General features: G+C 43.6%; 1 protein-coding gene across 4 annotated transcripts in view; it reads left to right on the top strand.

The window, feature by feature from the left end:
- Positions 1 to 14,142, top strand: part of Ten-a (Teneurin-a transmembrane protein) — a 1,070,822-nt gene that overhangs the window by 394,995 nt on the left and 661,685 nt on the right. For all 4 annotated transcript variants that reach the window (XM_076790528.1, XM_076790527.1, XM_076790526.1 and 1 more), the window contains exon 4: positions 9,966 to 10,211. In XM_076790528.1, coding sequence (XP_076646643.1) covers positions 9,977 to 10,211 — 235 coding nt within the window. In that variant the 5' untranslated portion in view covers positions 9,966 to 9,976. The remainder of the gene's footprint in view (positions 1 to 9,965; positions 10,212 to 14,142) is intronic.

The following is a 14,142-nucleotide window of genomic DNA, read 5'->3' as shown; positions in this document are numbered from 1 at the left end:
AAAATTTTTTGTCTCTGTCTCGAACACTGCACGTTATCTTGAGCATGGCCGCGCAGTGAAATCCAAAAGGGGAGAGTTCTCCGGCTCTCCGGGCGGCGTTCCCATAAATCCTGGTTCCTCGGAACGATCCAACAAAACCCACGAATCGAAACCCATTACACTTTATTGGCTGAGCGTTACAGCGATTGTCGTTCAAGGCTCGCCGCCATTACCGGCGCCGTCACGTACCCGCCACGAGCGTATTCCGCGCGCGATGCGTGCCGCGGCATATGCATAACGTGATCGCGGGATCCGCCTATCGGGCACAAAGCAAAATTTAATGGTATACGTAATGCTCGCACAGGTGGACGCGCACACAGCCGCGCCCCGTAATTAGCGGGTATTCAAATTTTCACGGGAGAGGGGATCGTCATCGAAGACAGAGGCAAACGTTTACTACCCCCGCCCCCCGTGCAGCACTAGGGGGTGGCAGAGGGTGTCTACAGCCGGTGAAGCGTCGGGGAGATTACAAACAGACATAATTATCCTGCGTGGGCGATATCGTGGAGGGAAAAGCCTAAAGAGAAGGTGTCTAGCGATCAAGATCGGCGCCGTGACGAGCGCGATGAATATGCAAACATCTTCCAAGGCGTGTCTGGCTCGGGTCTAGGACTTGGTCTATGTTTCATGCATTCAGGTGACCTTCTTATGCCCTTCGTTGGACCCAGTGTACTCTGGACAGTGTCATCCGAGTGTTGATTTTGTAAGATGATGTTTAAAAACACGTTGCCCTCTGATTTAGCTACCAGAAGAATTAAATAAGATTGGAATCTTTTATTTAACCTTTTGAGGATAATTGTTAAGTGTGTTGAAGTCAGAATACATTCAAATAACCTTCTCGTGCCCTTCGTTCGACCCAGTGTACTCTGGACGGTGTGACCCGTGTTAATTTTGTTAGATGAAGTTTAAAACTACGTTGCTTCCTGATTTAGCTACCAGAAGAATTAAATGAGATCGGAATGTTTTATTTAACCATTTGAGTATAATTTTCATTGTGTTGAAGACATCATGCGTTGGAATGACCTTCATATGCCGTTCGCTGGAGCCAGTGTACTCTGAACAGTATTATCTGAATGTTGATTTTGTTGAATGACGTTTGAAAACGTGCTACTCAAACTCTGAAAAAAGAAAGAATTTCAAAGTTTTGTGTATCACGCGCAAGTTGAATGCTAAATCTTCCCGAGACCAGAACGTAATTCCGTGTTTAACTGTTAAAATAGAAACGCCGAAACTTCCCGAGTGCAGGGCGAGAGTTAACGACGTGTGGGGATGGTGGGTGCTTAAAATATTTTTATTGATGGTAATTTGAATATGCAAACTGTCCCAGAAGGCGTACCTGGCGAAGGACCAAGGACCCGGTCTATGTTTCATGCATTCAGATGCCCTTCTTAGGTGGTTCCGGTTGGACGCGGAGCGTCACTCGAACAATGCTCGGCCCGGGCGTCGAGCTTCATTAGATGCCGTTTAAAAACTCGGTCCACATTTCTCCCGCGGAATTCCCGCCACGACGTGCCATGCAAATCCCCACTCAATTCGCGGGAACACGAGGAAACTCTTAAAGCCTTTTATGGTATGGCTTCTCTAAGACTGAATTCGTGGCCTGAAAGTCGGAGTGCCACTATACTCCCCGGGCCGCGGGTGCTACGAGGCGACTTTTCGCGGTTTTACGTGTACATACCGGCTGACGGGGGTTGGCTACGGCTACGTGGCTCCGCGGAGGAGTGTATATGTGCGTGCCGTACCATCGGGTCTTTTTAACCCCCCTCTCGGAGGGAGAGAGCGAGAGAGAAAGAGAGAGGCCACCTACAACTCCCGCGGACTGATTTATGTTTACGGTAAGAGCGCGCGAGCAGAGATGCCAGTACGGCTGACAGTGCGGCTCGTGGGGTGATCGATACGTTGACAGTTGACAGAAAAGAATTTTTTCAACGTTTCCTGTACTGCCACAGATGACACGTGTGTAAAGTTTTTGTGAACAATTTTTTGATCGCGTTATACGGAGGTCTGCTGTGACGAGTGGTGCGAGTTTATACAATATTTTCGTCACGTTTTTGGGTTTTGAAAAACTCCAAAAAATTCGTGACTACTCCCTCATGTTCCCAGAATGTCATCCAGTAGTTTTCATCTCTGTATTTTATCTCCATTCTTGTGGGCAAAACAAAGTTTAGGGAAAAATATACGGAGAACGAATGACTACGTAACTGTTACGTCAATGACCAAAATCTACAATATTCAATGATGTTGCATTTTGCAGATTCAACGAATATTGCCCCAAGCGTAAATTAATCTGTGATCGCCCAATGCTATTAGGCAACAATAACATTGAAGTTTTAAAAAGAAATTGAAAGTGGGTACCCAGCTACCCGGTTATTAACATTAGGTTCAAATATTTACATGTAAGGAGTTTTTAACTGTATGTACGCTATTAGTATATTACTTCGGAGCAAAAAATTAGATTGGAAGCTTAGGCTTAAAACGATAAAGTGATTATTTTAAAAATTGAGAATGGTTCAAGTTTTATTTAAAGGGAGAAAAGAGAGTACGCAATAGCAATCTTTCTGAGGAAAAATATAGGAAAACTGGGCAGTTTCATCAAAATCCCCATGAAACAAAATTTTCTATACATGTAAATTGCAATTTATCCTTCAGTTAACATTGTTCAAGATTGTTGGTCCTTGATAGACTCGGGAATCGTTACCAAACGTCTCCAGCATCGACGCACGTATTTCGTCCGGGGAACGAGTTAACAAGTTTCCGGGGTATCCCGGACGAAATTGATACAATTCCGGCTCCTTCCACCCTCATTTTTGCTCAGGAAATTAGAGTGATCGTGGCATTGTTTGCTCGACGGTCGGGCAGCGTCATATTTCACGCACGAGCGAAACTTGAGAATCGTAATTGAACTAGGGGGTGAGGGAGAGAGGCGCTCCTGCCTCCGCTCGGAAGATTCGTTGGACGCATCCGACGTCAAGGATAGCACCGGCATTAGGGAAAAAGTTATTCTTATTATTGAGCTGGGGCCACACGTGTATATTATTGCCAAGAAGTTGCCCTCCGCTGCGGCGACGAGCCAGCTAGAACGTGAAAGTTTTCCGATATCTCCTCGCGTCGCTCTCATAAGACAACCGAATGCATCGCGGGGGGGCGCCATTTTTGACAATTGCCTCACACCGCCGAAACGTGCCTTGATAATGCCAGCCACCTTCTTGGTTCACACTCGTCAACTATTTCGCATTTTGTTTTTATGTCAGAAAATTTGGAAATTCGGAAAGATTTATATTATTATTTAGTTTATTTGTCATTGTAAGTAGACTGAGAATTTTTATGCACGTATTGCATGTGCAAATTTGTAATATGCAAGCTGACGTGAAAACACTGCCGTCTAAATTAAATTGCTGAGCGAAATATATTTATAAAGAAACAAGATGAGCTACAACTTGCGATAATAATAATGAATTTATTTGTTAGTTATCATAATAATTATACCTTCAGACGGGCTTCTGTATAATCGTCCATATAAATCATCTAAGAGAATGGAAAGTGTCCATCAAGTAATACAATTCTTTTACAAAATATCTTCATCAAGAAAAAAAATATTTTTAGTTAATAAACTACGTGGCATTTTTTGTTGAGCAAGGCTTTAACCTTGCATCGTGAACAAGATTTAAAAAAAAATATGTTGTACAGTAATTTATGCAATTATGCAATTTAAATTGATGTTAATCTAAAGACAGTTGATTAACATTTACTTGAATCATTTTTGTTAGTGTCGAAAAAATCATGGCTGCTTTTACATGCATGTTTCAAGCACAATCCTCTTGCCGAGATCAATTTGCTAATCCAGCGAAGACGGATCGTAGAGGAGAGGTTAAAATAAAATGTTCCTCCGTGTCTGACCACAGACGACACCATTCTACTTGTTCAGTGAAGGAGAAGAAGAAGAAGGTTCTCGAATGTGTCTGATAAGGGAAAGAAGTCTGTTGCTCGTGTTAAGAGATCAATCCAGAGGTTTACAAGCCTAAGGGTTCCCGCGGAGAGTTTCATTGCCGTCACCAAGATCGAATTACTGTTCTAATATTCCATAACACCGAGTGTTATTTCGCGCGCAGGGGAACGTTGTTCGTGAGACGAGGTACCAGGGATTCATCGAATGGACGCCTAAGTGCGGCGTTTTCTAAGGAAATATAACAATGGTAGTTAAGGAGCCATCAGGCCAGCCTTTTCATAAAGGAGGACATAGCCCGTTTTTATAAATCCTAACGTTTTACGGGGGAAAGGGAACGCGAGGTAATGCCAAGCACCCCCCCCCCCCTATAGTCAGCAACTACGGGACCAGGCATCCACGTGAAACTTTTTATATTGTACAAGACTGTCATATTATCGGCCGTTAATGCCACGTGTTATAAGTTATGGCGGGAATAGTGCCCTATGGTTCGGTACTCCGCGTTTATAGCTCCTTATGGGGGTGTTCTATTAAAAGGGTGGATGCTGTTCTTAATACGCGAAACGAACAATAGGAGGTAGGCCGGGGTGATCGTAAACGACGCGCCGTAAAACATCCCATTTGCGATATAATCGCCTCGTTCTCGATGCGCAATGACAATTACTCCGCTGCGAAAATTGATAAACGTCGGCTGGAGGTATTGCACGCTCGGACGTATTCTGCACTTACACCATAGTGCAAGTACAACCCCATCGCTATTAAGGGTATCTGCAATGTTTACTGTTTACTATTTTCTTATGCTCCATGGTGCACTTGTTTGTGGAATCAAGGTCGAGTGAAGGTCAACCGTTCTATGTTGAATTTATTTCTGACCTCTATGGCGGTTTTTTCCCGAATACTGCACTTATGCCATAGCTCTCGCACAGCCTCATTATTATTAAAGGCGTCTGCAACGTTCAATGTTTACTATTTTCTTATGTTCCATGGTGCACTTGTTTGTTTTGGTACTTGTTTTTGGATTCAAGGTCGAGTGAAGGGCAACGATGCTATGTTAAATCTGTTTATGACTACTATGGCGGTTTTTTCCGAATAGTGCGCTTATCTCATAGCTCAGCCCCATTACTATTAAAGGTGTCTGCAACGTTCAATGTTTACTATTTTCTTAGGCTGTACGTGTCTCTGGATTCAAGGTCGAGCGAAGGTCAATGTACTATGCTCTGCTAAATCTGTCTATCAGCAATAATACATCACCAATAACATATATGATCGCATTAAGAAAATCCGAAGCTACCTTGATATGTCAAAAAATATAAATGTTTATTGCTAGAGGGACTTCCTTTGAACACTGTTTTGGACAAAAGATTGTAGTGTGACAATTTTCAGAAATTCTTCTTTCCTCACAGTGTTGTACTTCTCCTACTGATTTTGGTTGCCACCTAGCTACCATAATTTTGACATGCTGTGTAATATGTGCCATTTTAAGGCACACGAGTGTCTTTCATATTCTTCTGCAACGCGTTGCAAGACAGGAAATTGAGTCAAGTTGATACAAGGCGGGAGAAAAACTGTTCCCGAAAATTTCGATGAAGAATCTTTGGCTGTCTGGAGCAGACGGCGAAGTAAGAGCCGGCGTTGCGCACTGATCCCAATTAGAGCGAGCTAATTTCAATCCCTCCCCGGTCCTCGCTTTCAAGTGCGATCTTCGTTAACCCGACTCACCGCCAAGTTTTCCGATTCACTTACGGGTTTGACGAGTCTCTCCAGCATCCCGACGCAGTTGCACGCGAGCGTGGAAGGAGGGGCCGAAGAAGGGGGCCGGCAAAACAAAACATCGTAAAGCACCCTCGTCTGTAGAGAGGATGCGACCTGTGCTAGCCGCTATTGAGCCAAGTGAGAAAAGTGGCTACGAGAGGTGCCCGGCGATGCATAAGGGCACGTTTCCAGAGAACAGTTTATCCCTCGTCCCCTCGGCCCCCTGTCCCATTGAAATTGAACGCCCCCGCTTCAGGATCGCAGGACGTTTCTCGCGAAAAATTGATCTCGACGCGATTCCAGCCACGAGTCAGCCGATTCCAACGAATTGTTCCTGGATCGCTATCGTTCCCATCAACGATACTTTGCAGAAAGTTTATATTATCCTTTTTGCTACACCGCGGATTTTTATTCAAAATATTTATCTCTTTTCTGAATGATTTTAGTCACTCGAAAATACTGATGTGTGTTTCTCCTACATTTTTACAGTACAGTTTCCTTTTAATATACTAACTATTTCTGAGGGTGCAATAAGAAGATTAATGGATCCTACAGAAACATCTTCAAAAATATCTTCCTTGCTCATTGACTTTTTGAAGTCTAAGTTGTACGGTATATGGCAATGTTAAGACTGGTCGACTGTCTTTATAATTATTAGTTACATAGTAACCTAATCGTTTCGGGTCGCCGACTATCGGCTAGTTAGCGACAAGAACCCGTGCTTTTGGCTTTGAGCTGTGTACTGAGCTGTGAACTCAATGGCTGTCTTGACTAGAGTGTCTCGAGTGGTACAGTGGGCTCCAACTGATCTTGCGAACTGGTTCCCATTGTTCACTAACTGAATGTCGCTAATCAGAGTCAGTGATAGTTCAAAGATTTCGTTACAGAAGAAAATATCATTAAAACATTTCCAGCTGTTGAATAATATTTTTCAAACTAGGATAAATTTGTGTCAATGAAGGAAAAACAGGCTCACTGAATCACGATGTTATTTCCAAAACAAGTTGTGCTCCAGGTTTCATTCAAACTAGACACAATCGGCATTGCCACGACCCCGAAATCCTGGCTCCAACGTTATCAATTCTCTCGAAACGAAGGCATGACTCAGTACTCAAGAGTCACGGCGACGTTCCTCGTGGCGATCACCACAGGAAATTTCATAGTCCAGGGCGCAGCGAGTGATCTTAAGGCGGCCGATCGACATGGATCGTAGCCCCGAGCATCAATCAGCTGTCTCCGTAATCAAGAGAGAGCTACTCACCGCGAGGACGTCTCCATGGGAATTTCGAGAGGTATCCGCCACTCAATTATCTGATCCCGTACACACTCAAGATGTTATTGATCCGGAGATACTCTCTGGCTCGGCCTATCCAGCCAGAAGCGATCGGGACGATCGGACGGGACGAATTTCTTTCCGAGACGTCGAATCGCTGCAACTCACTGTGACGATCTTCTCGTTTGTTCGGAGACACTCGGTAGAATAACATTAATCCCTCTATACAGGAAATTCGACTACAGGTGGGAGAAAATTTAAGGGGTGGTTCTCCAAGACAATATAAGACGAAAATGAAGAATAACAAAATTTCGATTTCGGCTTCATTTTGTAGTTATTATCAATTAAAAATCCGCCTAAAATGCGGCAACCGACCAACAGTGGTGTACGTTGCTTACGTCATAAAGTCGCGCGACACGTCAAAGCCTAACCCCTTGGAAACGTGACTGTCGCGCGACCTTCATGACGTAAGCATCGCATACGCCTTTGTCGGTCGGATTGCAGCATTTTAGGCGGATTTTTAATTGATAATATCTAAAAAATGAAGCCGAAATCGCAAATTTTTGACTCTTCATTTTCGTCTTATATTGTCATGGAGAACCACCCCTTAAATTTTCTCCCACCTGTAGTCGAACATCCTGTATGTTAGAAACGAAATTCGATATGACCAAAGGTGTCACTTATTATTGAACTTGTCGTCTGTGTAAGGTGAATGACACTGCTCAAAAATGAATTTTTATTTCTTGTAATGTGAATTTTTTGTAAAATATGTGAGATCTAGTTATAAATGCTTGCGATTGGAGTCTCGTTCTTGGATTTCCTTGATTCGATGCAGTTCGCGACTATCTCGACGATGCAAGGAATAAAGAAGACGGGAGGATCGATCCATCGAATCGCACCGCGAGTCCGCGCTCGCTCGGCAGATCAAAATTCCTGGCGACAGGCAAAACACAGGCTGCGGTCCGAACGTAAACACGTTTGTCGGCGTCGAAACGCGAATAATCGGTATTCGATATCGGCGAGTACCGCGCAAGCAATTCGATTTCATTCGACCTCGAATGACTCCCATCGCCGGCCGTGAATACTTAATGAGCCGGCGTTGTTTGATGTCAAAGTGATATCAGTTTTCGACTGGGTTCCGAGGCGTCCGGGATTGCACTCACTTTTTCCATAAATCGGCGAACGCAGCAGAAAAATCCGTTCGATTTTCAATAATGTTTGAACCACCGTAGGCCGACTGTAGCACCGGCGAATGACATTTTTCACTCTAGAAAAAGGATTTCGATCGCAAAACGCGGCGTTGCCCGTGTCTTTGCGACAGTTCCGAGCGCGTACTCGTTTTACAGGGAATCCGAGTTTGTTGTGGTTGTGAAAATCCGACGTTGGCCCTATTTATTTTCTCTCGGACGAATCCTGACAATTTTCTGTCGGCTGTTTCACCGTGGAAATAAATGAATTATAATATCGAAATACATCGGAATCGTTGTCCGGCGTGTGTTTACTCGAATGTCAGTCATTTGCGAAATGCGCTCGCTAGTCGTGTCACACGCGAATCACGTGGGAAATTAAATTTACCGGGTTTTTTTTCCTCTGGCTTTCCGATCATTGTATGCGGCTGTAGCGCTGTCAGTCGATTTTACGCGACTATGGGTACCGGTATATGGTTTACTTTCTTCTGGAATGAAATATAATATCAAAATTATATTAAATGGAAACACTGTTTAATCCAACTCTCACTTTGTTTCGACATCAATGAAACAATGTATTAAGCCAAACAAAATTTTACTTGACGTTCAGTCTGCTATTGTTGCTTCAACATGCAGTTTAATTTGTTCATTTAAATTGCAAATCGTCAACACCATTTTCGCTAGAAAATTTATTTCGAGTACTACGAGATGTAGCCTCTTTAGGAGCCTAGAAGATCCCTGGTCGACAAGTGTAACATGATACAATAATGAGACTCTTTTGTTTTTAATAATTATTTTATGAACCTTCTAACTACATATTCGTGACATTTCTCTGATTAAAACGAGCCCAAACATCACATAATTCGGAGCATGCTTGCTTATTCTTTTCACGATTTCGTTGAGCCGATGATATCGGAATTCATTCTCGATTATCCAAATACATGTTCCAAACAGTCGAATCTAAAACGATTCATTGTACAAATCAGTAAATGTTAAATCTAGCACTACAGCTAGATAAATACAGAAATTCGGATAATAGAGGTTATACTACATCGTGTATTAAAGGAGTAAATGCGTACGAAACTATGCCATGTTGGGTATCGTTTCAATCAGAAAAATGTCACGGATTATGTTCCGGTAGATGTTCCATTGTAAAATCGGTAAAAATAAACTAGTTTTGTCATTGTAAAGGTTACTTGGTACCTTTTTCTCCGTTTTAAGCTAGCAGTAAGAGATAAAGGGATAGTGTCGGTATGAGTGACATTAAGGTCCCAAAATGTTCCCATAGACAATACAGTGAATTCTCGATATATGTCAACAACACCTGACATACTTGAGCCATACCTGTTTACTTCGCGGCCCCTCACGGGGTATACCCCGCGGTAGTGGGGATAATTCCACGACGTTTATCATCCAGGCCTTGGCGACATATATAGTATAAGGGACCCAATTACTGCGGGGATACCAATTACTCTGCTTATATTAATTATACTTCTTTTTAAAGCATAATGAATATTAAAAAAAGAGGTATTACATTTTTTCATTAAAATTAGTTAATATAGATGTTATATATCTCTTTTTCAATATTCATTATGCTTTAAAAATATGTGTAATCAATATAGTCATAGTAATCGGTACCCCCACAGTAATGGGGTCCCTTACCCTAGGGTAATCACTGCACTGTAATTCAGATAATTGACGCTCTACTGTACTGTGTTCTAATACGATCTAGGCTTATAGATAATTAAGGATTTTCGTTTTTTTTTCGCAGATGCTTCAGTGATGGACGGCGAGGGCACGCTGGGCCGCAGTCACGGTAACGGGGGCCGTGGACTGCGCCGTCAACGGTCCCTGGAATGGCGAGACAGGCGCGGTTACGGGCCCAGTGCCCAATCGAGCAGCGACGAAGAAGAGAACTCTCTTCACACCGTGACGGCTGCCGCCGCTTCGTCCGCAGCTAGAGGCGCCCGTAGCCCGGGCCAGGTTTTCGCCTCTCTCCTGGCGCAGCAGTATGGAAGTGAGTGATGATATAATTGATGTTTGATACTTTGATCGAGAGCCTGTTGCTTTGCGCTAGACGTCTCAGAAAAAGTTCCGCGGACGGCAACCGTCGTTGCACTGCAACGACGTCAAACTCGCGATCGGTTCAATCATGTTTGAGAAACGAATCGCCGTTTGATAGATGTTGCTTTACCGCAGCTGGCCACCTGGCATAATCAACCACATCGGTGCTCTTTCGAATCGAGCAACGCCCATCAACCGAAAAGAATTGTTGTCCTTTTTCTCGAGTACGTGAAATTAAGGACTGTTACAATCAATTTAAAGATCGTTAACAATCGAGCGAAACGGGCCCCGCCGTATACGATTAACCCAGAATTCGTTCGTTAGTAGATTTCCGGCGGCAATCACGCGGAAAAACATTGATGGAGCGGTGATCGATCGGGAAGCACGGGGCGGACGATATTTATTCTTCTCGCGTGCGAACAAAACGTACACGGTTCTCGCGTGGGCCTTGATCAATGGGGCAGCATCGCCTGGCGATGTTTCGAATTAAACTTTCTTCCCACGCGGCCGCATATTTCGTAGGCTTTTAATATGTGCGTGACGGTTGTCGTGCTACGTGACTCTTTCCGCGCGGTTGTAGCCCCGATTTCCGCGCTAATCCACCGGCGTGCCCGGAAACACGGCAATTTCGCCGGCGAAGGACAGGAAATTGTAGATTTAATCAGGATCACCGGGCACATCCGAGGTCAAATAATGGTCGCGGGGCCGGGACAAGCGATATTAAACTATTATTTGCGTAAGTAGCAGTCCAAATAGCCAGGGCTACGATAATGCAGTTATGCGGCGCGCGATATTTATACGGCCAGCCGCGAACAAGTCGCGTAATCGATACACAACGATCCTCGCAGGAATCTGTGTTTGCTCACACTAACGAAAAACGACGAAATCCTGGCTAAAAATCGAGATCCGGAAAGAAAATATTTGTAGTTAGTTGTTTACGTGAAACATACTTGCACATATGCTGTACTTATAGATTAAATTATGGCGATCGCATCAATTGATGAAATACGGATACAGTAATAAATAGACTGCGGATCTTTATGCATTTACGGCTCATGGAAATTTTCAGGAAATGCTATAATATAAAATTCGAGAGAATTTAGTACGATTTTTATTTGTTTTGGATCTACAACTGCTGTTCCCATTAAAAATAGGATTTATTTATTTCCACTTTCTTAAAATTTGTCTGTGAAAATTGGAAATTGCATTAACATCCGCAGTCTAGTAATAAATAATAAATCAGCTCTTTCAATAGAAATTCAAATCGAAATTATTATCCACCAGGATTTAGAAGATGAATAACAGGAAATTGTAATTTTGGCCAGGATTTCGGCAAGTTTCGCAACTTGCGAACACTATAGGAGGACAAAATGAATCGGGGAATAGGTGGGAGGAGATTATTCGTAAACAGGCGGCGTCTCGTCCGCGGAAATGTTATTTTTAAGGCTTTGTTTACCGTAGCGAGCGTCTCGCGACCGCGCGAGTCCTCTCGCGAGCATTTTACCAGGCACAGCTTAATATCCGGCGAAGACGACGCGAGGAGGTAAAACTAATTTCGTAAATCCTTTAATCTACGCGTTTGCCGAGGGAAGTCGAAGGAAGATTAAGGGAAGCGAGACTGAATGGGCGAGAGATCGCCCGAGACCTATTGATGGAATATGATGAACGAGCCACCCTGAACTTTATTATTGGTCTCGCGAGCGAGCGAGCGAGATCCGCGAAAAAAGTAGACACTGTCCCGCTCTCCCTCTCTCTCTTTCTCTCTCTCTTTCTCTCTCTAAAGCTCCGCAAGCTCGATTCAAACCCGTTCTGTGTTCTCGTTTGTCTTGTGGCCGCGAGCTTGTAATTCGGCGCTTTGCAGGTTTCCTCGTTAACTCGCTCGTTAAACGGTGTTTTCGCCGGTGTTTAAGAATCGCGCGACCGAGGACCATCCAATCAGGGCTTAGGAATCGAATCGTTAAATTAAGCACTGTCGTCGGAGAAGGTTCTTCATCGGCGTTGTTAATGAAGTTAATAGAACAGCTTCGAATTCCCACGCTAAGGCCAGACAGAAAAATAGACGACATTTAAAGTGCTATAATTTTGGAAAGAATAATTGTATGATAATTAACTTGGATTCATTTTAAAGCTTGAAGCTTCTACTTAGACTGTACCTCATGCATTTTTGTTGTAAGATTTATTTGCATGACATAGCGGGTGGGAATCCCGCACACATTTTCCGAAGGTATATTTCTCAAAACAATATGTTTCGAGGTTTCATGGTCATATATATATATTTTTTTAATGGGACTATATATTTACGTTAGCGTCAAATTGTTGTAAACGTCAGTGTGACCTTGATTACGACATGTAAAATTGGGGAAAAAATTGATTGTAGCAAGTAATCAAAACAAAATTCATTAAGATTCAATACACCTCTTATAATATCCTGACTAATGTTTACGCTTGCAGTTGTAATATTATTTTTGCTACTCAAGGTAAAATGAAGGTTATTACATTAAATATCCTTACTAATGTTTACGGTTGCAGTTCTAATATTACATATTTTTGCTACTCAAGGTCAAGTGAAGGTCCTTATATTAAATATCCTCACTAATGTTTACGCTTGCAGTTCTCGTATTATTTTTGCTACTCAAGGTCAAGTGAAGGTCATTACATGAAGGGTCGTTGAAACGATCTAGCCCTCGGCAATTTGTCCAAGTCAACTGTAGGGAGCAGAAGTGAAATGAAAATGTATTTCCTCTGGTGATAACTTGAATAAGCCGAAAATAATATAAAGACACCCTTAAATTCTTCTAATGTCTGCACAGTTTTGTGTTAGTCCGTTTCTATCATAAAATCCACAGTCTACCGATAACAAACAAGATATTTAAACTTGGATGGACCAGCCAGTACAAACACTCACTAACGGTCGCCCGACGGGTCCGATCGACTGGTTTTCGCTAGTAGACCTGACAGGCAATGGACAAGGGAAATCATAAAGAGAACGGACGCCGTCATAGCGTCCAGGATCCTAATAAATGTGCCGCGAAGAAGTCGGGACGCAACGATAATCGATCAATGCCCGCCGGAGCCGGCTGCTGGAAGGAAGGGAGGCTCCAGACGGCCATCAGATCGGCTTCGGGACCGGTTTCTAACCGGTGCATCGGCCGGTCGCTTTCGATACACTCGAAGTGTACGGTTTACGCGTGACACCGTGCCGCGGCGAATCGACTCTGGTCGAGTCGAGTCGTGTCGAATCGAGCGTCGCCTGGCGTCAAAGGAAAGGGAAAGGGAAAGGGAAAGGGAAAAGGATGGGACGTAGTAGGAAATGGGAGAATGGGGATGAAAATGGGGAAACGGCGATGTGGGGTCGAGGGTGGGGCCAGGCGGATCCAGGCCTGGAGGGAGCGGTAATCGGCAGCAAGTGAATTGGAACAAATGCAGACAGACGTGAGGTGGGATGGCTGGCTCGCTTGATACCGCAACCAAGAAATATAGTATAAACCAGAGAGCACCGGTATTAATTGAGTTCGCCCCCACCCCCCCCCCCCTTCCGCTCGTCATTTTCCTCGATTTTGTCCGGCTTCGAGACGCGCCGATGAAAAGTTCCTCAACACGAAGCCGACGAGGTGATCAGTGGACGCTGCAGTGCAAACAGGCGTAAGCAACGCCGCACGGTGGGGCACTTGCCCCGAGAAATCGGAGAAAACTATTCCAACGTTGTTTATAGGTTCACAACCATAACATGGTAGGTCTTAACGTCAGACACAACAGCCTGAGATAAAGAAGACATATTAAAAAAAATCACAGTGACCATGATTTTTTGTTAAAAAGAAATTGCTTTCAAAAGTTTATATATTGAAGTTTGTAACTATCTAAATACTGATTAAGTTTAGTAGGAA

The sequence above is a fragment of the Halictus rubicundus genome, chromosome 7, assembly GCF_050948215.1.
Source record: "Halictus rubicundus isolate RS-2024b chromosome 7, iyHalRubi1_principal, whole genome shotgun sequence".
NCBI classification, from domain to species: domain Eukaryota; kingdom Metazoa; phylum Arthropoda; class Insecta; order Hymenoptera; family Halictidae; genus Halictus; species Halictus rubicundus.
This window is presented reverse-complemented; position numbering and strand designations above follow the sequence as displayed.